Here is a 22,496-nt window from a genome sequence, read left to right on the forward strand (position 1 = left end):
GCTCATAAGCAGATTTTCTCCCTTTCTACTCTGTCCAGACTTCCCATGACTCTTCTCAGAGACAAGTCTCTTCTCAGCCTTCTCTTCTCCAAGGAAAGCAGTCTCAACTTTTCCAATCTTGCCTCAAAAGTGAAGTGTCTCATCCCTGGAACCAGGGCAACTCCCTCCTATCTATCACTGTGTCGCCACCTCTGCTGGGTCTGTCCTGCTGGTGGGACAGGACAGACCCCAGGGATGGTGATGGTGGTGTGTGGGACATTATCCATAAGGTATGATTCCACGAGTATGACTAGTCTGTGAGACAGCTCTACCAGTTTTGGCACAAGCCCCCAGATGTCGATAAGGATGACTTTGCAGACTTGACAGGGCTTAGTTTGCCATTGTCATTTCCAGCGCCGAGGTCAGTGCCGGATGGTCTGTCAGTTTTCATTCCTTATTGACTTTCTAGTGGTTTGATACAACTGAATGACTTGCTAGGGCATTTAAGAGTCAACCACATTGTTTGGATCTGGAGTGACATGTAAGCAGATTTCCTTCCCTAAAAGAGATTAGTGAACCAGTTGGGTTTTTATGACAATCAACAAAGGTTTCATGGTCATCATTAGACTTTTAATTCCAGATTTCTAGATTGAATTCAAATTCCACCATCTGCCATGGTGAGATTCAAACCCCAGTCCCCAGAGCATTACCCCGGGTCTCTGGATTACTTGTCCAGTGACAACATCACTATGCCTCTGCGACCTCTCCCCCCGCAAACCACTCCAATTACTGTATCCCCTTAACAAGACTCGATGTTTTTCATCAGTGTTAAATAAGTATTAATGGCATCAAGTGATAAGAATCAGAGAAAAAGAACAAATTGCCTTTCTTAAGTTACAAAGACGATTTGCTCATTAAGTCAAAAGTTAAAAATCCTCCTAAAAGATGCAGGTGTAATTGTTGAAGTGTATACAATGCTAGCAGAAATGCTTAGTAAGAATTGTGAAATCTGTAAATGTATCAGAGGATGCTGTCATGTCCTATTGCAAGCCTTCCATTGAAAGATGGCTTTAACGAGGTATGGGGCAAAGACAAATATTTGCATCCTACATTTTGTAGGTCTGCCATCCAGATCAAGTCTTTCAACAACACATAGCAAGGAGAAAAGGGTCATTATAGACAAAATCATGGAGAAATGGATAGGGACTGTATTTAGGACACCAGTGAAGCTTCTAACTGACAATGGTGGGAATTTGCCAATGACGAATTCAGAGATGTGTGAGAAAACATGAACATTACAGTCATGAATATCACAGCTGAAAATCCTTTCAAGGAAGGAGAGAGAAAACTAGGAACTACAGATCAGTTAGCCTAACATCAGTCACTGGAAAAATACTGGATCTATTTTTAAGGAAGTCTTAACAAGGCACTTAGAAAATCATGGTATGATCAGGCAGAGTCAGGCAAATAGTATGATCAGGCAAAATGGAAGTTCTGTTTGACAAATTTTGAAGATGTGACTAATTGGGTGGATAAATGTAGTATGCCTGGATGTAATCAATGTAGTATACCTGGATTTCAAGAAGGCATTTGTAAAGGTGTCTTGCAAAATAAGGGCCCTTGGAATTGAGGGTAATATATTAATTAGCATGGATAGAGGATTTGTTAACAGACAGGAGGCAGAGTGTGTGCATAAACAGGGCATTTTTAAGTTGACAGGCTGTGACCTCTGGAGTGCTGCAAAGATCAGCAGTGGGGCCTCAGCTATTTATTATCTATAATAATGACTTAGATGAAGAGACAGGAATAATGAATCGAAGTTTGCTGTTGATACAAAGCTAGATGGAAAGGAAAGCTGTGGAGTGGACAACAGGTTGGCAGGTGGAGTATAGTGTGGAGAAGTGTGAAGTTATTCACTTGGTTGTAAGAATAGAAAAGCAGAATATTTTTTGTAAGGTGTGAAACTTGTAAGTGTTGATGTTCAAAGAGACTTGGGTGTGCTCACACAAAAAACACAAAAGTCAGCATGCAAGTACAGCAAATAATTAGGAAGGCAAATGGCATGTTGGTTTTTCTTTCAAGAGGATTGGATTACAGGAATAAAGAAGTCTTGCTACAATTGTACAGGGCTTTGGTGAGACCACATCTGGAATAGTGTGTGCAAATGTATCTCCACATTTAAGAAAGGATCTAATGCATTGCAGGCAATTGAGCAAAGGTTCGCTAACTTGGTCCCTGGGATGAGGGGGTTGTCCCAAGATGAGGGGTTGAGTAAATTGGGCCTATATTCTCTGGAGCTTAGAAGAATGAGAGGCGATCTCATTGAAACCCACAAGACTCTGAGATGAGGAGAAATTACGTCACTCAAAGCGTTGCGAATCTTTGGGATTCTCTACCCCAGAGGTTTGAGGATCCTCCACCACTGACTACATTTAAGGCTGGGATAGACAGATCTTTGGTCTCATTGCCAGGGATATGGGGAGTGGGCAGGAAAGTGGAGCTGAAGCCTAAGCTCAGCCATGATTGTACTGAATGCTGAAGCAGACTTCAAGGGCAGTATGGTCTACTCCTGCTCAGCACCTATCTAAATTTGACAAAATCTATCGAGTTAGCAATTGTTTAAGCCAAACCAGAAAAGCGTCAGAGCTAAATTTTCATGCTACAGCTACATTTAATGCAAGATAGTCAATTTAAAAATTCATTTGCATTTGCATTTAAAATCATATTCTAGGTCTGCCCACAGTTTTTTTCTTATTGGATGCTGGAGACACTGAGAAGGACAGCATTTATTGCCAATCCCCAGTTCCCCCTAGAAGGTGGCAGCGGGCTTTCTTCTCGAACCATAGCAATCCACATAGACAAGGTAATCTCAACAATGTTATTGGCAGGGAGTTCCAGGATTTTGACCTGATGATACATGTTCCAAGTTAGATAGAGATAGCATTCCCATGCACTGATCCTTGTCCTTGTAGGTTGTGGCACTCATAGGTTTTGGAGGCATTGCTGAATAGTGACAAGGGTTATCCGATGTAACACTCAACATATGTATTATTACAGTGCCAAGAGATCAGAACTAAAAGGAACTTTGTTACAAGCCAACGGAGCGTGGACCCTCCATGGTCAGGTCACTGTTCAGCTTGTTTACATGTATCAGAGAAAAGAAATTATTTTCTCACTTCATCCCCAATCTTGTCCCAAATGCAGATTAAAAGACAAATAAAATGCATTAATGATTAGTTATAAAATGCCACAAACAACACCAAAGAAAGAAAAACTATGTACAAAAAAATTTAAGTGAAAGCAAAACAGTTAAATGTATGACAAGATATTTTCCCATCAATTTAATCACTTCCCCTTACATCTTACTTTTCAGATAAAGAAGCCTGCACACCATCAATGCTCACGTTAATTGAAACAGATGCAAGGGCATTAAAAATGCACTAACTAGGTATATCCAACCATTACCTTCAAAGAGTCACTATACAAATTGTTGGATTGTAGCATTTTACGTGATTACTTTTAGCACTGATCCGGGTTAAGTTTTTCTCTTTTTGATAAACATGTTTAAAAAAAAAGACCAACAATATATTCCTCTGCTTCATTGTCCTTTTCAATGCCTGCCTGGACTGACAAGATAACTGAGACAGCATCAAGGAGCGAAATGCAAGCATCATCTTTTTTTTAAAAAAATTGTTTTCTCTCCCCTATCCCACTAAAACAAAAAAAACAATTTGCAGGGTTATTTTGCTGCATTGATTCAAAGTATGTTTCCATCCTTCTGAATTACCATACCATTTTGTATTTTAACACACCTGTGGGTGGCACTAATGCAGTCATTAATAAATTTCACATGCAAAGTTGTCCTATTTTCAAGTCAGTTTTAATAGTAACATCTATAGACATTATAATCAGTATGATTCAAACACTTAGCACTGGAAAGAAGAATGGATTGTGTGTTTGGTGGAGCTTATATGTAAAGGTGGGATTTACAAGGAATGCACTAATTGTGGTAGTGGGTGGGCAAATTGGAGTCCTATCTGCCGAAAATGGCGGGTTTTCATGATATAGCTTCCCGAGCCCGCCTTATTATTTATGCATTCCCAGTAAACACGCTGTTTCCATGGTGGGCAGGCTCTCACTTGCCCGCTCACCATCGCCCTGCTGTTCCATCACGTTGGCCGCCATCATTAAAAGGCAACTACCAGCAAAGCACTCATCACCACCAGTGTCCAGGAGACATGGCCAGCAAAGGGAAAAAGATTGCAGCCGCCCTCTTCAATAACAGGTCCCTTGCGTGACTGCTGGATGCCATGGAGGCCTGACAGGATTTGCTCTACCCATCCTGCAGCCAGAGAGGGGTAGCAATGTCACCAACCCAGCTTGGGAGGGGGTGGCAGCAGTGGTCAGCGCAAATGCCCTGCAGAGGAGGACAGCCACCCAGTGCCACAAAAGAATGAATGATCTCCTCCGTTCCACCAGGGTAAGTCACTCTTTTCATCATTCTCAACTCTCACACTCACAAATCCATCACTCATCCACAGGGCCCTCACTCACTACCAGTGCAAGGGACATCACCATTCACTCTTTCACACACACCATCATTGTCCTCATCCTGTCCATGGGACCACTCACCACCCATACAGGCCAGACACACTTATCACCTGGCCCGGCAGGCGTCCTGATACACTCTCCCCACCTCTATCCATGCAGGACAAATTAGCTCACAACAGGAAGGAAAGGTCGCAGACAGGTGGAGGGATGCCGGAAATCAAAGTTCTGACAGAATTCAAAAACAGAGCCATCCAACTGGCCAGCGATGACCAGGACCAGTCCTGTGCTGATGGTGAGGTCGGCGCTGCTCTACCAAGTGAGGATCCAGAAGTGCAACCCAGCAGACAACCATGCCGAGAGTGATGTGTCCCCTTTCACAGACCACTGCCATGCACCAATTATCTCCCCTGCTTTCGCAGGCACATCTGCCAAACAGCCGACAGAGTCCTTGACCCAAGGTCTCCAAACAAACCTCTGAAGGAGAAATCTGAAGGCACCCTCCCTGAGGTCCCATCACAGTGCTCACCCATACCCTTCACCAACGCAGAGACACACACCTCGGTGGGACCCAGTTTTATAGTTGCCTCGGGATCACAATCTGGTGAGAACATCACACTTTCTGATCCATAGCAGGTGGAGGCAGGGACTTCCCAGATGTCCAGCATCGGAAGACTGCTGGAGGCCAGAACGTTGCTGAGTCAGATGATGAACTTCTGGATTCAGTCATGTCACAGTTGCTGGAGCTGCAAAGGCAAGCTAGGGAACAACAGAAAGGGATGTCCACTGCACTCCTCAAGGCACAATGGAAAAGTCCGTCCGTCCATCTTCAGGCTGAGGTGTTAGTGCCGGCATTGCAATGCATCAAGGTCAACACTGGCAGGATGGTGGCCACCAAGGAAACCTTGGTTCAGAACGTCACTCGTGTACTGCTGTGAGGACTTAACTCCATCGCTGATGCCATAGTGGGCCTCCCAACAGTGTGTACGCGAGAGGGGTGCTGAGCAGCTCAATCTTACTCCAGCTACTCCTTCTGCTCATGGAGACAGCCAGGGGGCCCTCAGCATGCTCCAGGGCCATCCACCTCGGTGACTCTGGGAGTGACCGGCCCATCCGAATCCGATCTTCCTGTGACCCCCGCAGGTCCAGCTTCACATGCCGAGGAGGTCACTGTCACACAACAGGACCCCATGAGCAGGCCAGGGCCCTCCCAGTTTTGGCCCTACTGGGGATGCCCAAAGTCATCACAGACAGGGCGTCACAGTCAGCAGGCTGCCTCCACCACTGCTGTGGATGTCCGGGGAGCACCAAGATGTAGCGGCAGGGTTAGGAAATTTAGGTAAAAGTAGTTGCACGGCCACAGATGTTGATCATTTGTACATGCTGTTCAGTATTGTCAATAAATTCCAAAGAATGTCCCTCTGCCTGTGGCTCCTTGTTCTGATGAGTAGTGTTCTTGTCACTCAGGTGTGAAACCTTTCTGCACAAAATAAAAGACAGATGTCTCAGTCCAGGGCCTTTTCCCTGTGCTCTGTGCAGCCTTCAGACCACAGTGATGGTCCAGCCTCACACTCCCTGGAAACATTACTGATACTTACACCTCGGCAGTGCTGGTCATTGCTGCCAGAATGTAGTGGGCAGGTGCCACAGAGTGGGGGGGTGGGTGGGTGGGAGGCAGTGGGGTAAGGTATGGAGCGCTTGGTGGCCCTTTGGAGCCTCCACATTGCTTGCATGGGCAATCATATCACTGTGGCTGCGCCTGGTCTTAGTTGGAGAGGCATGGTCAGTTTATACAGGTGTTACTAATGCGTGGCCAATCCCCTTGCTTACCTTGCCCCCCAACCTCAATTGCCTGTGCATTGGGATGCAGCACCAGGGCAGCACTTGACCCACCCCTCCCATCTTCAGCAGTCACCTCTGAGGCTGCCCAGCAATTGCCCCCCACCCCCACCCCAGCAGTCACCTCCAGGGCCAGGCACCAGCTGCCCAAGGCCTATAAACAATGGGCAAGCCTGCGGAGAATGCCGCTGCTCACTCACCTCAGTTCCCACGGTGTGCTGTTGTGAAACACGTCGGCGTGCTTTCCCGCTGACGTGGACGGACGATACGGCGGGGTTCCAAGAACCTGGCGAGCTGGTCTTTTAATTATATGCTAATGTAGTACAATTAGGTCTCCGCCAACCGATGACGGGAAATGAGGCCCACCATTGGCAGGCTGAGCGGACTATCGCGACCTGCCTTCACGCTGTCGTGAAACAGGTTGCACCATATTTTCCACGCATGCCACCTTTCGTGCCCGCCAGCAGCAGGCTCGGAAAATTCCGCTCTATATTTCAGATTTAGCTCAATTTTATGACCAGAGATTTCTACAAGGCAGTCACCGATTAAACAGATTTGAAATCATCCCTCTCTTTCTTCAACAGCGCTCTGTGCAGATGGCTCGATAAGTTTCTCATTTTGTGCCATAATGCCACCCAAGTGTCAAACACCTTGAATTAATAGGTTAAGTGAGATAAGGGGGAAAATATAAGAAACCTCATGAGCTGATGTTGCAATGCTGACTGAATCAGGGAAAAATAAAAGCAAAGATTATAATGCATTTTGTGCAAACTCAAATCAATGCGAGGCAGCAACTTGGAATGGCTTACTTCCATGGCTTTAGTACATTTGGTTGTTTCTAGAGCTACACTGTTACTTTTTGTACCATTACTTAACAAATACCACTCTACATTGATAAAAACATGTCAGTGTCACTGTACCACAAGTCACCAATGAACAGTCTGGCCATATAATCACAAAAGATTCAAGCTAAAAGCTGTCAAAATCTCCAGCTCAAGTTCAAGAAAAGAATAAAATGTATGTTTACTCTAGAAAATCAGCTTTGTGTTCTCAACTCATGTTTGACACCAATTCCTGCAAATTATCTCAACTTACTTTAAGCACAATTTTTTTTGAAAAATTGGGGATCTTTACCCACTTTAAAAATAAAAACCATAAAATCTTCAAGACATAGTACAGTCCTGTACCAACACTCCATGCAATGACAGAACTTTGGAATTTTACCAAAGACGAGCATCATCCACATCAATAGAGAGGGGTACTGGTACATACAAAAAAAAAAGTAAAACTGAAAAGAACAAACAAACTTGTACTTATATAACATCTTGTAGGTCTACAGAACATCCCAAGGTATTGCAAAGCTAAAGGAATACTTTTTAAGTATAGTCATTGTCTTGTGGCCAAAGGCAGCAGTGCAGAGTGAAGGTCCTTCAGACAGCAAACAGAAAAATAACCAGATAATCTGATTTGGTCTTTGTTGAGGGATTAGTGTAGACCAGGACACCACCTCTTTAAATGGTGCCATGGGATATCTTGTGACTACCTTAACAGGCAGATGGAACCAGGTAGATAGACATCCAAAAGAATGTATTGAACAATGCAGCACTCCACTGATGTTTCAGCCTAGAATATATGCTGAAGCCACAGATTGGAATTTGAATCTAAATCTTATGATTTAGATCTATGTTAGCATAAGCCAGGATGGCTGATTGTATATGTAGCTTCTGACAGTGGAAAAAGGAACATATAGAAAACTAATGACCAATTAATTACAGTCAAGGATTTTACTAAATTCCAACTTGTTGCAGTGAATCATTTTTTACAGCAAAACAAACCTCTGCATTGTCAACAACTGATCCAACTTCTGTGCCATTTTAACAATTAAGAAATTACTCTTGCTATCAGACACTAACACTGGTTTCTAGGCAGAGTAGATAGTGAGAAATTATTCCCATTGGCAAAAGGAACAAGAACCAGAAGATACTGCTTTAAGGTGAATGGCTAAAAAGCTAACAGTGACAAGGGTTTTTATTTTCTAGACAGACCTAGACAAATGGAGTATAATGTGGAAAAGTGTGAGGTTGTCCATTTTGGAAGGTCGAATAAAAAATGCATATCATCTAAATGATGAGATTGCAGAGCTCAGAGATGCAGATGGGTCCAGGTGTTCTAATACATGAATCGCAAAAGGTTATTATGCAAGTGCAGCAAGTAATTAGCAAAGCTAATAGAACATTGTTGTTTATTGCAAGGGGAATTGAATATAAAAGTAGGGAGGTTATGCTTCAGTTTTTCTTTAAGGTTGATACAATCTTTAACATTTTTAATTAACCATAGATGGTGGATCCTCCCCTTGGAATTTTTCTTCCTTGTTGTAAAGTATCTATCCTGTGTATTCTGAAATATTCCCTTAAATGTCTGCCACTGCATCTCTATTGACCTATCCCTTAACCTAAATTGCCAGTTTACTTTCGCTTGCTCTGCTTCATGCCCTCGTAATTGCCCTTATTTAAGTTTAAAATACTAGTCTTGGACACACTCTTCTCTCCCTCAAACTGAATGCAAAATTCAATCATATTATAAATCATTGCTATGTAGGGGCGCCTTCACTGTGAGGTTATTAAATGATCCTATCTCATTGCACAATGTCAGGTCTAGTATTGCCTGCTCTCTGGTTGGCTACAGAACATGTTGATCTAAGAAATTATCCTGAAAACATTTTATGAATTTGTCATCTATGCTACCTTTGCCCATCTGATTTTTCCAATCTATATATACATTAAAATTCCCCATAATAATTGTTGTACCTTTCTGACAAGCTCCCACTATTTCTTCTTTGATACCCTGTCCTACCATATGATTACTGTTAGGGGGCCTGTACATCACTCCCACAAGCAACTTCTTGCCTTCATCATTCATATCTCTACCCAAACCATATCCTGATTTCATGAACTTGGGTCTTCCCTCTCTATTGTATTAAAGCCATCTTTAATTAACAGAACCACCTTTTTCTAACTTCCTATCCTTGCTAAAAGTCACATACCCTTCAATATTCATGTCCCAGTCTATGCCATCCTGTAGCCATATCTCTATAATGGCTATTAGATTGTATTTATTTATTTCTATGTGCACTCAGTTCATCTGTTTTGTTTTGAATGCTACGTGCATTCAGATACACAGACTTAAGTTCTGTCTTTTTTATTACTTTTGTAACCGTTAGCCTTATCTGTTGGTTTGCTCTTAAATTTGTATTCACTGACCCTTCCTATTATGGTCTGTTTATCATTTCTCATATGAATATCTTTCTCTCTTACCTTGTCTCTACTCTTTGATACACCACATCTTCCCAAATTTGATCCTTTGTGCTCACTATTTAGATTAAAACCCTTTCTATTTCCCTGGTTATGCAATTTGCAAGAATACTCATCCCAGCCTGGTTCAGGTATAGGCCAGCCCAACAGTACAGACCCCAGTACCAGTGGTAGTGCCCCACCAACCAGAACCCACCTCCCACACCAATCTTTGAGCCACACATTCATCTGTCTAATCTTATTTGCTCTATGCCAATTTGTACATGGCTCAGGTAATAATCCAAAGATGATTACCTTTGAGGTTCTGCTTCTTAATTTGTCACCTAGTGCCTCATATTGACTATGCAGAACCTCATTCCTTGTCCTGCCAATGTCATTAGCACCTACATGGACCACAACAACTGGGTCCTCCTCCTCCCACTGCAAGTTCCTGTCCAAATCTCAGCAGATGCCCCGAGCCCTAGTACTGGGCAGCCAATGCAGCCTTCTGGACTCTTGCTTTTTGCTGCAGAGAACAGCATCAATCCCATTACTATACTGTCCTCTTCTACGACTACATTCCCGTTGCTCCCCCCACCCCGACCCAAACGGCTTCCTGTACCATGGTGCCTTGGCCAGCCTACTCATCCATCTTGCAGACCTCGCTTTCCTCCACACAGTTTGTGAGCACCTCAAACCTGTTTGACCACTGCAAAGTCTGAGGCTCCTCCACTAGTGCCTGCTCTGTCCTTTTACCTGCCTCACTCATGATCACATCCTCCTGTCCCTCACTATTGACCAAAACAGACGACCCTAATCTAAGATGTCTGACCACCTTCTGGAACAAAGTATCCAAGTATTTCTTCACCTCCCTTATGTTGCACAATGTCTGCAGTTCGGCTTCCAGTCAATAATCCTGATTGAGAATTCCTCTGGTTGCTTACACTTTCTGAAGACATGTTTGTCCTGAATCACCTTGGTGTTCCAAAGCTCCCACGTTTCACAGCTGCAGCATAACACTTGTCTTGGCATTGTTACTTATGATACTTAGTTAATTTAATTATTTTAACTTAGAGTATTTGCTATGTATACTACAACTTACTGTGCTCATTAAATGCTAGTATCACTGACAACTAAAAGTTATATGTTTAACTACACATGTATGTGTTTTAGGTGATTTTATTTTGTTTCATTTTAAAGTTTTAGTTCTTTCTATTTATCAATATACCTCAACTCCCCTGTCCTAAGCGAGCTACTAATGCATTGTGCACTAAGCACATGGCCACCTATTAACTTACTAGTTTCCTGCGATGTCACAGTTGATATATAAAATTCACTGCTGGCTCACAGCAGTTGAAATGGTGCGCTCCTCAGCTCTCCACTGTCTCCCTCAGATCCACTGTAAATCCCAGGAAGGCTGTCTCACTTCTTCCTGTTCTCTTTCCTCAGCTTTTCTTATTGCATCTCTCATTCTTGTTTTCTTTCCTTTTGGGGGTAGGTATGGATGGCATGTTGTGGGTTGTTGGAGAGGAGTTACCAGCAGCTCCCATTCCTCCCCCCAATCACTGATTCTACTCCCCTACCTCCAACTCCCCATTATCTCTTACTTTGTAATCCCACCTCACTCTCACCAATACCAACTTTCTTAAATAGTCACTCAACTCTTGTATTCTTCAAGTCGCTTGTCTCAGCGTTAAACTTTTAACCACCATTTCCTAAAAGGTGAATACCAAAATGCGCAAGGTCACCACCACTTCTTTCCTGTGCTCTCTTCCCATCTATGAAGTGTGTCTACTTTGAAAATTCAACTTATATCATTAACAAATTAGAATGAGGAAAGAGTTTTCCATCTCAGTTCCACAAAAAATATTTTATATTCATTCAAGGGATGTGGGCTTCGCTGGCTAGGCCAACGTGTATTGCCCATCCCTAATTGCTGTTGAGAAGATGGTGGTGATCTGCCTTCTTGAACCGCTGCAGTCTCTGTGGGGTAGGTACACCCATAGTGCTGTTAGGGAGGGAGTTCCAGGATTGTGACCCAGCGCAGTGAAGGAATGCCAATATATTTCCAAGTCTGGATGATTAGTGGCTTGGAGGGGAACTTACAAGTGGTGGTGCTCCCACATATCAGCTGCCCTTGTCCTTCTAGGTGGTAGTGGTCGCGGGTTTGGAAGGTGCTGTCGATGAAGCCTTGGTGAGTTTCTGCAGTGCAGCTTGTAGATGATACACACTGCTGCTACTGTACATTGGTGGTGGAGGGAGTGAATGCTTGTGGATAGGGTGCCAATCAAGCAGGCTGTATTATGACACAGCCGATAGTAAAGGCTAAGTCATTCAAATCCCAAGTCATTCAAATCCCAAAGGAAAATTTGAAACAAACGTCATAAACAAATTTCGCTATTTGTATGTTTTGAGACGCAGGCTTTGAATTCAGTTATAATAAGACCACCAAGTCTCAAGATTTTTATAAAACTAAATTAAACATTTATTAAATAAAAAGTTATAAGCACATACATATGTCTACAAAGTATTACGATAAAACTTTAAAAGATAAACCCTAATTAATCTGACTCGCAGTTACGTCTCTATTAAGGCAACAGTAAAACACACAAATTAAACAGGCCCCTCGCAAAGCACACCCTGGACAGCCGAATCCAAAATGAGTTGCTTTCAGCTCTCGGACAGGCAGCGACTTGAGGCTTACAGGTTGGAGGCTTTAGATCTTAGAATCCCTCCCCTTCTTTACTAACAGCCTTCTCTTCCTTTATACATATTTTCCTCTTTGAATGCAAATTTTCATTGTATCACTATGTCTTTTGAACTTTACCATGTCTAATAATTTTATTCCTAAGCTTTGAAAAAAAGTAAACACGTTGTTTGGCTTCTTCTGGCCAGGTATAATATTTACCCATTCTTTTGAATGGTTTATTTAAAAATGCAAATTGCATCCTTAACATCTATGTTTATCTAATCAACATTTCAAACCTACTTCTTTTCTATACATCAAAGCCTCTGGACCAGTTGGCTTTAATCCAATTAAGACACACACACATAGACACAGACACCACTAGAAATCTATTTTAAAATAATTTCCAATAACATTATAGGCATTATTATATCTTCTTGACAGGCTGCTTAGTCCTGGATAATGTTGAGCTTCGAGTATTGCTGGAGCTGCACTCATCCAGGCAAGGGGAGAGTATTCCACCACACTCCTGACTTGTGCCTTGTAGATTGTGGACAGGCTTTGGGGAGTCAGGAGGTGAGTTATCCACCACAGGATTCCTAGCCTCTGACCTGCTCTTGTAGCCCCAGGATTTATATGGCTGATCCAGTTCAGTTTCTGGTCAATGGTAATCCTCAGGTTGTTGATAGTGGGGGATTCAGCAATGGTAATGCCATTGAATGCCAAGGGGCGTTGGTTAGATTTTCTCTTGTTGGAGATGGTCAATGCCTGGCACTTGGTTGGCATGAATGTTACTTGCCACTTGTCAGCCCAAGCCTGGATATTGTCCAGGTCTTGCTGCATTTGGACATATACTGTTTCAGTACCTGAGGAGTCACGAATGGTGCTGAACAAGGTGCAATCATCAGCGAACATCCCCACTTCTGACCTTATGATGGAGGGAAGGTCATTGATGATGCAGCTTAAGGTGGTTGGGCCTAGCACACTACCCTGAGGAACACAAAATGGAAGTGGATACCAAGCTGTAGAGGAAACAATTTGCTGGGGTGACCAAAAGCTTGGTGAAAAAGATGGGTTTTAAGAACATTTCTAAAAGAAGAGAAAGCATGGTCGGAGTACTTAGGAAAGGAGTTCCGGAGGCTTGGCCAAGATGAATACATGCTCTGTAATGTATTATTTACATCATTTTCCAACTGCAAGTGCCAGCAGCATTTAGAGTTTTAAAACATCCATTGGAAACAAATGTACAGTAAGCTTATTGCACCCATATGGCTGGCACTTCTAATTCCAGAGTGGCCTTCACAAATATGATCAGTTATCAGCCCCAAATCAGTTTGTGATTTTGTAATGCTTTCCATGCAGTTCTATTCATATACAAATTAAGCATTTATGACCTTTTTTCCTGATTCAAGTATAGTCTAGATAGCTTGTGGGTGTTTTCACTTGCAAACATTTCCTTTTTATCAACTTTGTAGGTGATTGTAAGGCTGTTTTTTCCTTTGGGTGAATATGATTCAAGGGCATGGCACGAGATAGGCAAACCTGTAAGGATGTGGAATATTAGCCAGCACAAATGTGCAGTAATCATAGGAAAATCCTTGAGAGTTTTTAAAAAATCTTTCCAGAAATGAAAGTATCACACAGTGCAATAAGACGCTTCACACTTTTGATTTTGTTTGTTTTCAATATATTTAAATACCATCTGTACTTAATCTGGAAACAATAGAGATATTTACACCGCCAAGTCTAACTGTTGCCACTGCAGCTGCATTTGTGCACTCGGTGTCATAAAAATGGATGGCTAGAGTGATTCAAGATTAGGATGTAATCTTAAAAAACAAAAAGAGAATTGCTGAAACCGATCCCACCAGAGGAGCAATTTTTCCTCTTTCAGATGCTCATTTATCTATGATGCATTTCTAATATGTTCTAGTTTTATTTTAGAATTCCAATGTTCACATGGTTCTCTTATTCCTGGATTATAAAAGGCTTTGAATTGAATGCAACAGATTAAAGGACACATTGCCACCCTCAATACCAACATGGTTCACTGCATTCTGCAGCAACTATCGATATTAAAACACTTCGTAGGATTGAGTTTTTGTTTATTCAACTTAAAACATTTTTTTCTATTGAATAGGTGCCCTAATCACTGAGAGAAGTAATTGTGTTTATCGCAGGTTTACCTTTTCTAGGATTTTTAAGAGTCGTATCGTTTGAAGATAGCAAGCTGCCATTGGAAAAGTCATCCCCAAGCATCTCTGTAGGTTTCACTGGTTGGCTTTCTTTCTTAACATCCTTCTTTATTTCCTATAATAAACAACAAAAAGAACGTCATTTATACTTGCATTGCATTTGCTATTACTCATGTTGAAATAGCTGTAATGATAATAATTTGGGTACTCCTCCAAACAAACATTCCTGGAGCAATTAATTGGTATGATAAGCTTTTACTAACTGATCCAGCTGAAGAAATTAGTCAATTTTGATTCCTAGCTTACAGAAAGTTGGCCCTAATTTGAAGAACAATGTAAGTATTTGCTATTTCCAAACACCTCGAGTAGACATTGGTCATAAAGATGGAACAATTCTGAATATATGTTATTCCAATTTCTCAACTGCATAACAGCAATTTCACTTCATGTACCAGGTGTACTGCAGCAACTTACCAAGGCTCTTTCAACAGTACATTCCAACACTGCCACTTCTACCTCCTAGATCATCAGGGTAGAAGATGCATGAGTACAGCACCACATGCAATTCCCACACACCATCCTGACTTAGAGCTATAATTGCAGTTCCTTCATTGTCACTGGGTCAAAGTCCTGGAATCCCCTCCTTAACAGTACAGAGTTTATCTAAATCATATTAACTGCTGTGGTTCAAGAAGGCAGCTCACGGCCACCTTCTCAAGGGTAGCTCTGGATTTATACATGATATACCTGGTAGATTCTACTTTTTTGGAATCTCCAAAGACAAGTATAGTCTATCACCACAGGTAATTATGCAAATTCAAAATATCATGACACTGTAAATGAGCAGCATCGTTGCAAGTACACACTGCCGCAGATGGTTTCCTACTTGTGTGTCATATAAACTCCTCCCCCATCACACCAGCCAAATAAGACCTCCCCCTTTATGCTAATTAGTTTTGACCTGAAGTTAAACTGCCAATTTAAAAACTACACAGCTTACAGGGATGGAGGGTGTGATCATGGTGTTGATAATCAAGATAATCATATCAAGTAAATGTTTTCCTGCATCCTCCACTCATTGTAGAAATACATCTAGGCTTCAAAAAAAAAGGTCAATGAATATAAGCCAAAATAAAAGCAAAAAACTCAGATGCTGGAAATCCAAAACAAAAATAAAAATACCTGGAAGAACTCAGCAGGTCTGGCAGTATCTGCGGAGAGGAACACAGTTAACGTTTTGAGTCCGTATGACTCTTACTTAGTTCTGTTGAAGAGTCATACGGACTCAAAACATTAACTGTGTTCCTCTTCGCAGATGCTGCCAGACCTGCTGAGTTTTTCCAGGTATTTTTATTTTTGTCATGAATATAAGCCATGTGCTACTTGTCAGAATTGATCTGCCAAGGTGTTAGGTACTGTAGTTAAATGGAGAAAACGCTTATTAAATGAGAGAATTTTTCATATGCATTAGGAGCTCCGAAGAACAGCAATGACCAGGAAGCAGCTGTGGAATATCCAGGGCTTCTTTCCTCTAAGTCAGTAGCACTGCAATATGCATTTATCCTTCAGTTAGAATACCTACTGCTCAGTTACTATTTTGTCATGAGTTTTTGCACCATTAGAAACAAATAGTTGTGATGACTTTCTAAGTAATTCCATAATATATGAAATGGTTTGTGTCAGTGAATAAGATGATGGGACTGTTTGCTGGCTCAAACAAAACCAGGAAGCAACGTTAATTAAACCACCCTATCAAAATGCGAATCAGGGTTTACAGTTCATTAACTGTAACTTGAAACTAATGCATTGTCAATTTTATATTAGTTTTGTTTAATTATAAGGAGGTAGTGGACATTAACATTAGCCCCTATAAGCAGGCACAGACTAAAACCATGGTTGTTGGTTAGGAGGCATATGCTTGCAATGTACAACTCTAAATAACTTCACAAGTGCGTAAAGATTGGCTCCAGTTTTTTCCTTCAACTGACTTTCTGGAATAAAATATCACGTTCTGATTACTTATTTTGCAGCAGAGTGCAGTAAACCAAACTAGAGGCAGAAAAAGCTCCTGTCAGGCTTTGTGAAACACGGTTTCCAAGAATATTAATTTTTGCTCTGGTTGCTTCTGGAACTTTTTTCAATGAGCTAAGAGCTATCTCCCTGATTTTCAGGAGACTGATAGCTTAGCCTCTCATGAAGCATATCTCCAATGCAACAACATACAGGTTTTTGTATCCTGATTCGTGCAATTTTTAAAAGGCCTGGATGTTGGGGGAAATGTCAAAATTATGTCTTTAGTATATATAACTTGGACCCTTGCATTTGGACCAGAAAAACTTCCATTAACATTCCAATATTGATGGCACAGAGGTATGATTTTTTTAAAAATTTCTGGTTATTAACTATACTTTGGAAACATATGGATAATCTCTGGTAATGTGCTTTTAAGGTCTAGTGTAGGATTGATCAGCAAAATAAATAGAGTGGAACCTGTTGATTCACATGAACTATTCACACACATACAAATGAAGTAATTATGGATCCCCTGTTGTGACACTACCACTACCACCAACACTATCACCATCAGTGTGTCCTAAAATCTTTGGGTGAATAACAGAATTGCGATTGCAAGACGAAGATGGCAATCCCATGATTGTCTCAAGATACCATACATCCAATATGATGCTTCTGATTGGGCTTGGGTTTTCTGAATACTACCATCAACCCAGATCACAGATGGGAATGGAAATACCTGGCACGTACAGATATGACACCCCATATCTACGGAAGGATTTCTAGCTAGAATATTGTTTGAAAGTGAGGAACTGTAGTCTATGACAGCCATGAAAAGCCTGTAATTGATGCTTTTTATTTGGGGGGGATGGAGACAGGGTGGGGTGGGGGCAGCTCTTAAAAGGATATGTTTTCTTTGCAACGCATAATATAGTGCACATAGAAGGGTGTCTTTACCGGCAAAAATAAAAGATTCTCCCAGTTCGGTAGAGAAACTTTACCCTCAGGATTTGCTCCATAGGAACAATGTTAAACCATTTAGATCAGTATACCGAGCAGGAGGCCAGTGCATAGACCAGTGCTTCATGTCATCATACTGCAGACTACATTTGTTCCTCATCAGGGACAGGAGCAGGAGCCAACTTTACAAAATGTCATGCTTCAGCCACTGTGTGGTCCTTCTGGTGAATAAAACTTGCCCAACAGTTCTTTCAGCATGACACCTGAACCAGACCACTGTTGCTAAGTTCATAATTTCTCAGTTAGGATATTTGGAGTCAAATCCTCAGGGGATCTGCTTTTTTTTTTTAATTCATTCAGGGTATGTAGGCTTTGATGGTTGGGCCAGCACTTATTGCCATCCTAGTTGCTCTTGAAAAGGTGGTGGTGAGCTGCTTTCCTGAACCGCTGCAGTCCATATGGTGCAGGTACACCCACAGTGCTGTTAGGAAGGGAGTTCCAGGATTTTGACCCAGCGACAGTGAAGGAACGGCAATATATTTCCAAGGAAGGACCTGAAGTAAAACCATTGAACCTCCAATTGCTATGCTGTGCTTTACAATGGCTCTGCTGAGTCTCAATGCACCCAAGGTCATTTTTTTCAGATTAAGCGTAGACAATTTCTAGATGTTAGCTCAGACCTTGGAGTGTGTTTGAAGGTGAAAAGTTCTTTAGTACTAACTTCTCATGTTTTCCACAAAAGGAATTTCTTGAGGCCATCTGAACTACCGAATTTTTCACTGTGATGGGGTGCACATTCAACCTGTACTTCTTCAAGGGACCCATGGAATCTTATACACCCAACTGGGAGGGCAGCAGGGCCTCAGTTTATGCCTCAGCTGACAGACAGCACCCTCCAATGCTGCAGCACTTTTTCAGTACACAGCAGACGTTGAAGGGTTATGTGCTCAGGCCTTTGGAGTGGGCCTTAAGCTCATACAGCATTTCAAAACAGAAGTTACCAGTGCTACCACCGGATACAAAATCCTGTACAACTGGGAAGCTTTCAACCGTCAGTTAGAACGCAAAACATTTTCCATAAAACTGAAAAGCTGATGAAAGTATTTATAGCACAGGAATTGGCCATTCAGCCCATTGTGAACAAACTAAACTCTGATTCTAAACAATCTTAATTCAATTTTTCTATCTTTCATCTGTAATCGTTTATGGGATCAAAGGACTTACACCACAGAGGAGGATCCATTAATGCTAAGCTCGTTAAATTCATGGAGTTAATTTGAAAAACCTGGTTTCTTGGACTTCCTATTACTTAATCTCAGTGTCAATAATGCAGCTCAGCAAATATGAAGAGCAACTTTCCAAATTTTTACAGGAAAATTTTAATACTTTTTAAAGCAGGAATCCTCGTGAAAATCTATCCTCTTTTTAAAAAAAAAAAGGATTTTCTGGAGAAGGCTATGCTAATCATGAGGATTCCCGCTTTAGGAAGTATTAAAATTCTCAGCAGACTGCAAGCCAACAGTGCAAGTTTTCCCATGGCCCAGGGAGTTAAATTTATCATCCAGTATGATACTGAGCTACACAGATCAGCAAGACCTTGGATTCTGGTGTCAACTGGCAGCTATCCAGTGACTTCTGCTGGAAAGCGCATCTGACTATTAGGAATGAATTTTCGGGTCCCACTGGGGTCCAAAAATCCTGCCCCAAGTATGGGAAAGCTTTACTCTAAGCACTGCATATGGAATGTCAGCAACGAAAGAAATCAAACGTTATTCTTTTTTGCTGACATGGGGAGGGATGTGTGCGCGCGAGAGAGCGTGTGCGTGCGAGAGAGCGTGTGTACACATACATACATCCACCCCACCCCCAAATCCCCCTCTCTTCCCAGGGGTTTGAATGTGTGAATAAACTATCCTTCTGAGTTAATCATAGGGAGTTTGATGCAAGTTACTTTTAAAATAAAATCAGACCACACAAGCTGATGGTTTGGGGAAACACGCCACAGCCTATTTTTAAAACTTAAAAAAACCTCTGCTTTCAGACAGATGGCGAGATGATAAAAGTTGAGTTTGCCTCTCTTTCCTATCCCGAACAGTGTCCAATAAGATTATAAGCCCATTGATGCACAACACATTGAATGCTTTTCTATTACTATTTGACAGACATATTTTGAAGTCTCTGCAACAAACTCAAAATTTGTAGCAAGTAGTTCAAGCTCAGGCAGCATTTGATCTCAGTGAAAACATGTTTTTCATTCACTGCTAGGATATCAACAACCAAAACTGTTAGTTTTATTGCAGAGTTAACAGACTCTTAAGCTTCGAATCTTTATTAATGCTTCTTTTCCCTGAGGTTTCAAAACTAGGGTAATAAGAATGATATTCAACACAAATTGCATACCAAGGTAAATACCAGTATCTATATTTACATAAAAATGGGATTCTGCATCAAAATCAAACATACTTTTCAAACCAATATAAAACTCTCCTTCCTAATGTTTAGGTTTGGCTTTCATCTCTTACCATTGCCTTTTGAACACTGCAATAAGTAATGGAGTGAAGATCGCCTAATTTCAAATGACAAAGCCATTATTGTCCCAGTAGGACATCTTCCGCAAGACAAAAAGACAAAATCAGAATCAATTTAGCCTTCACTGGAAATGAAGTACTCAGGCCTGCTATTGACTTCAAGCTCCCAGAGACTGATAACAGAAATACCAGTGATAATATGAACAGCTATTTTACTAAATACTGACATTCTGAAGCATTTTGCTAGTGATTTGCTTTAATCCTCTGCTTAAAAGAAAAACTCGTAATCCACTGATCTAGCAGACAGAATTCATTTCTCTCTCGCTCATTCTTAGGTAAAAGTTGGAGAAATACAAACGTATGAACAAGGAGTAGGGCATTCGGCCCCTTGAGCCTGCTCGCTCTGCCATTTAATAAGATCATGGCTGATCTGACAGTAACTTCAAATCTGCATCCCGCCTACCCCCCAATAACCCATTACCCCCTTGCTTACCAAAATTTATCCACCTCTGCCTTAAAATATTAAAAGACTCTGCTTCTACCGCCTTTTCAGGAAGAGAGTTCCAAAGACTCACATCCCTCAGAAAAAATTTTGCCTCATCTCCGTTTTAAATGGGGAACCCCTTATTTTTAAACAGTGACCCCTAATTCTATATTCTCCCGCAAGATGAAACATCCTCTCCACACCCACCCTGTCAAGTCCCCTCAGGATCTTATATGTTTCGATCAAGTCGCCTCTTACTCTTCTCAACTCGTGGATACAAGCCTAGCCTGTCCAACCTTACCTCATGGAATGGGCAGGTTTAGTCTGGTAACTCTTCTCTGAAATGCTTCCAATGCATTTACATTGTTCCTTAAACAAGGTAACCAATACTGTACACAGTGCTCCAAATGAGAGAAAGCAATTTAATTTTGCTCAGCTGACAAAAATAAATTGATTTCCTCCAGTACTGCTATATCAAGATCGTTTGCTCTGTTGGCTTCTATTAGAACAGGAATCAACTGATTACAAATGAAGTTTTATACAATGAAGCTCAGCCGAAAGAGGAAAAAGGATATAACAAGCAATTTCTTTAGAAAGCACTCCCCCCCCCACTTCATTCCTTAACATTTGGATAGCTTCTAATGAAGATTTTTCATTTTACAAAATGTTTCCAACCACATGGTGATACTACTTTGGTTACAACTCCTCTCAGGACAAGATAAGTGTAACGCTAGAGTAGGTCAACTGATTTAGATCAACTAGATCAAAGATCAGGTCAGCCCTGGCAACAATTCTTCCCCCTTCCCCAATGGAATGTTTTAATGGGTGCAGCAAAGAAGTATAGAAATGGGATAAACATTAAGCTCATATGCGGCCATGAAAACATAGAACAAGTAGGATCTCCAGGATATTCTTATCTTTACATTCTCCCCAAAACTTAAATCCACAAGATTTCTTGAAGGACACTGATATAAAGTTGTGGGTGTTTTCCCTGCCTGTTGGTAGTCTCTCAGTCAGTTGGTCATGGGCTTTTTCCATTCCAGATGCTTGAGCACAAAAGCTAGGCTGACACTACGAGCAATACTGAGGCACTACTGCCCTGTTAGGGGTGCCATCTTTCAGATGAAACATAAAACCAAGGACTTCTTGGCACTACTTAGAAGAATTGCACAGAAGCAGCTAAGGCAGAGAACACAAACTAATGGATCCCAATAAATTCCACAAGAACACAAAGGAGGCTTGAATTTGACTTTCTGCTTACATTTCCTATTACCTTTTACCAACTTTATTATTTCATTTAAATTTAAATATTACATTTCTATTTTTAGAACCATATTTCTATTCTTCACACTAAAAGTGCACCCCGCTCTTCCCCACTTAATCATATCCTCCCTAAGTGAGCCTCTCTGTTCTGCCTGGCCCAAATGTCTCCTCAAAAAAAAACACCAAAACAAGAGGGAAAAGAAGGAACATAGAACAAAAGATGAATGGAAGGATGCTTTAAAACAGGAACTTAATTGACAAAGCATGATGCAGGAAGTGTTACAGGAAGTTCAACACTTACAGGATTTTCACATTGTAGATTCGACTTTTTGAATAGAGTTACATACACAGGTCTTCAAGAGCTATATATAAATTGGAGTTATAATGGCTCTCTTACTCTGTCAATTCTGGGTTGTTTTTCTCTTGAGAATCTGTCCTTCACCTTTCAGAACCAAAGGATCATAGAAAAGTTATGGTACAGAAAGAGGACATTCAGCCCATCTTGTCTGCGCCAGTCAAAAAGAGAAAACACTAGCTGCTCATTTTAATCCCACTTTCCAGCACCTGGTCTGTAGCTTTGCAAGTTACAGCACTTCAAACATAGATCCAGGTACCTTTTAAATGTGTTGAGCATTTCAGCCTCAACCACCAACTTAGGCAGTGAATTCCAGATGCCCAACATCTTCTGGGTGGAAGCGTTTTTCCTCATGT

The 22,496-nt window shown here is 41.4% G+C and overlaps 1 protein-coding gene across 4 annotated transcripts in view; it reads right to left on the reverse strand.

Moving 5' to 3' along the window:
* Nucleotides 1-22,496, reverse strand: part of sh3kbp1 (SH3-domain kinase binding protein 1) — a 261,064-nt gene that overhangs the window by 163,351 nt on the left and 75,217 nt on the right. For all 4 annotated transcript variants that reach the window (XM_041211025.1, XM_041211026.1, XM_041211024.1 and 1 more), the window contains one exon: nucleotides 14,529-14,652. In XM_041211025.1, coding sequence (XP_041066959.1) covers nucleotides 14,529-14,652 — 124 coding nt within the window. The remainder of the gene's footprint in view (nucleotides 1-14,528; nucleotides 14,653-22,496) is intronic.

This window comes from Carcharodon carcharias, chromosome 18 (genome assembly GCF_017639515.1).
Source record: "Carcharodon carcharias isolate sCarCar2 chromosome 18, sCarCar2.pri, whole genome shotgun sequence".
Lineage (NCBI taxonomy): Eukaryota > Metazoa > Chordata > Chondrichthyes > Lamniformes > Lamnidae > Carcharodon > Carcharodon carcharias.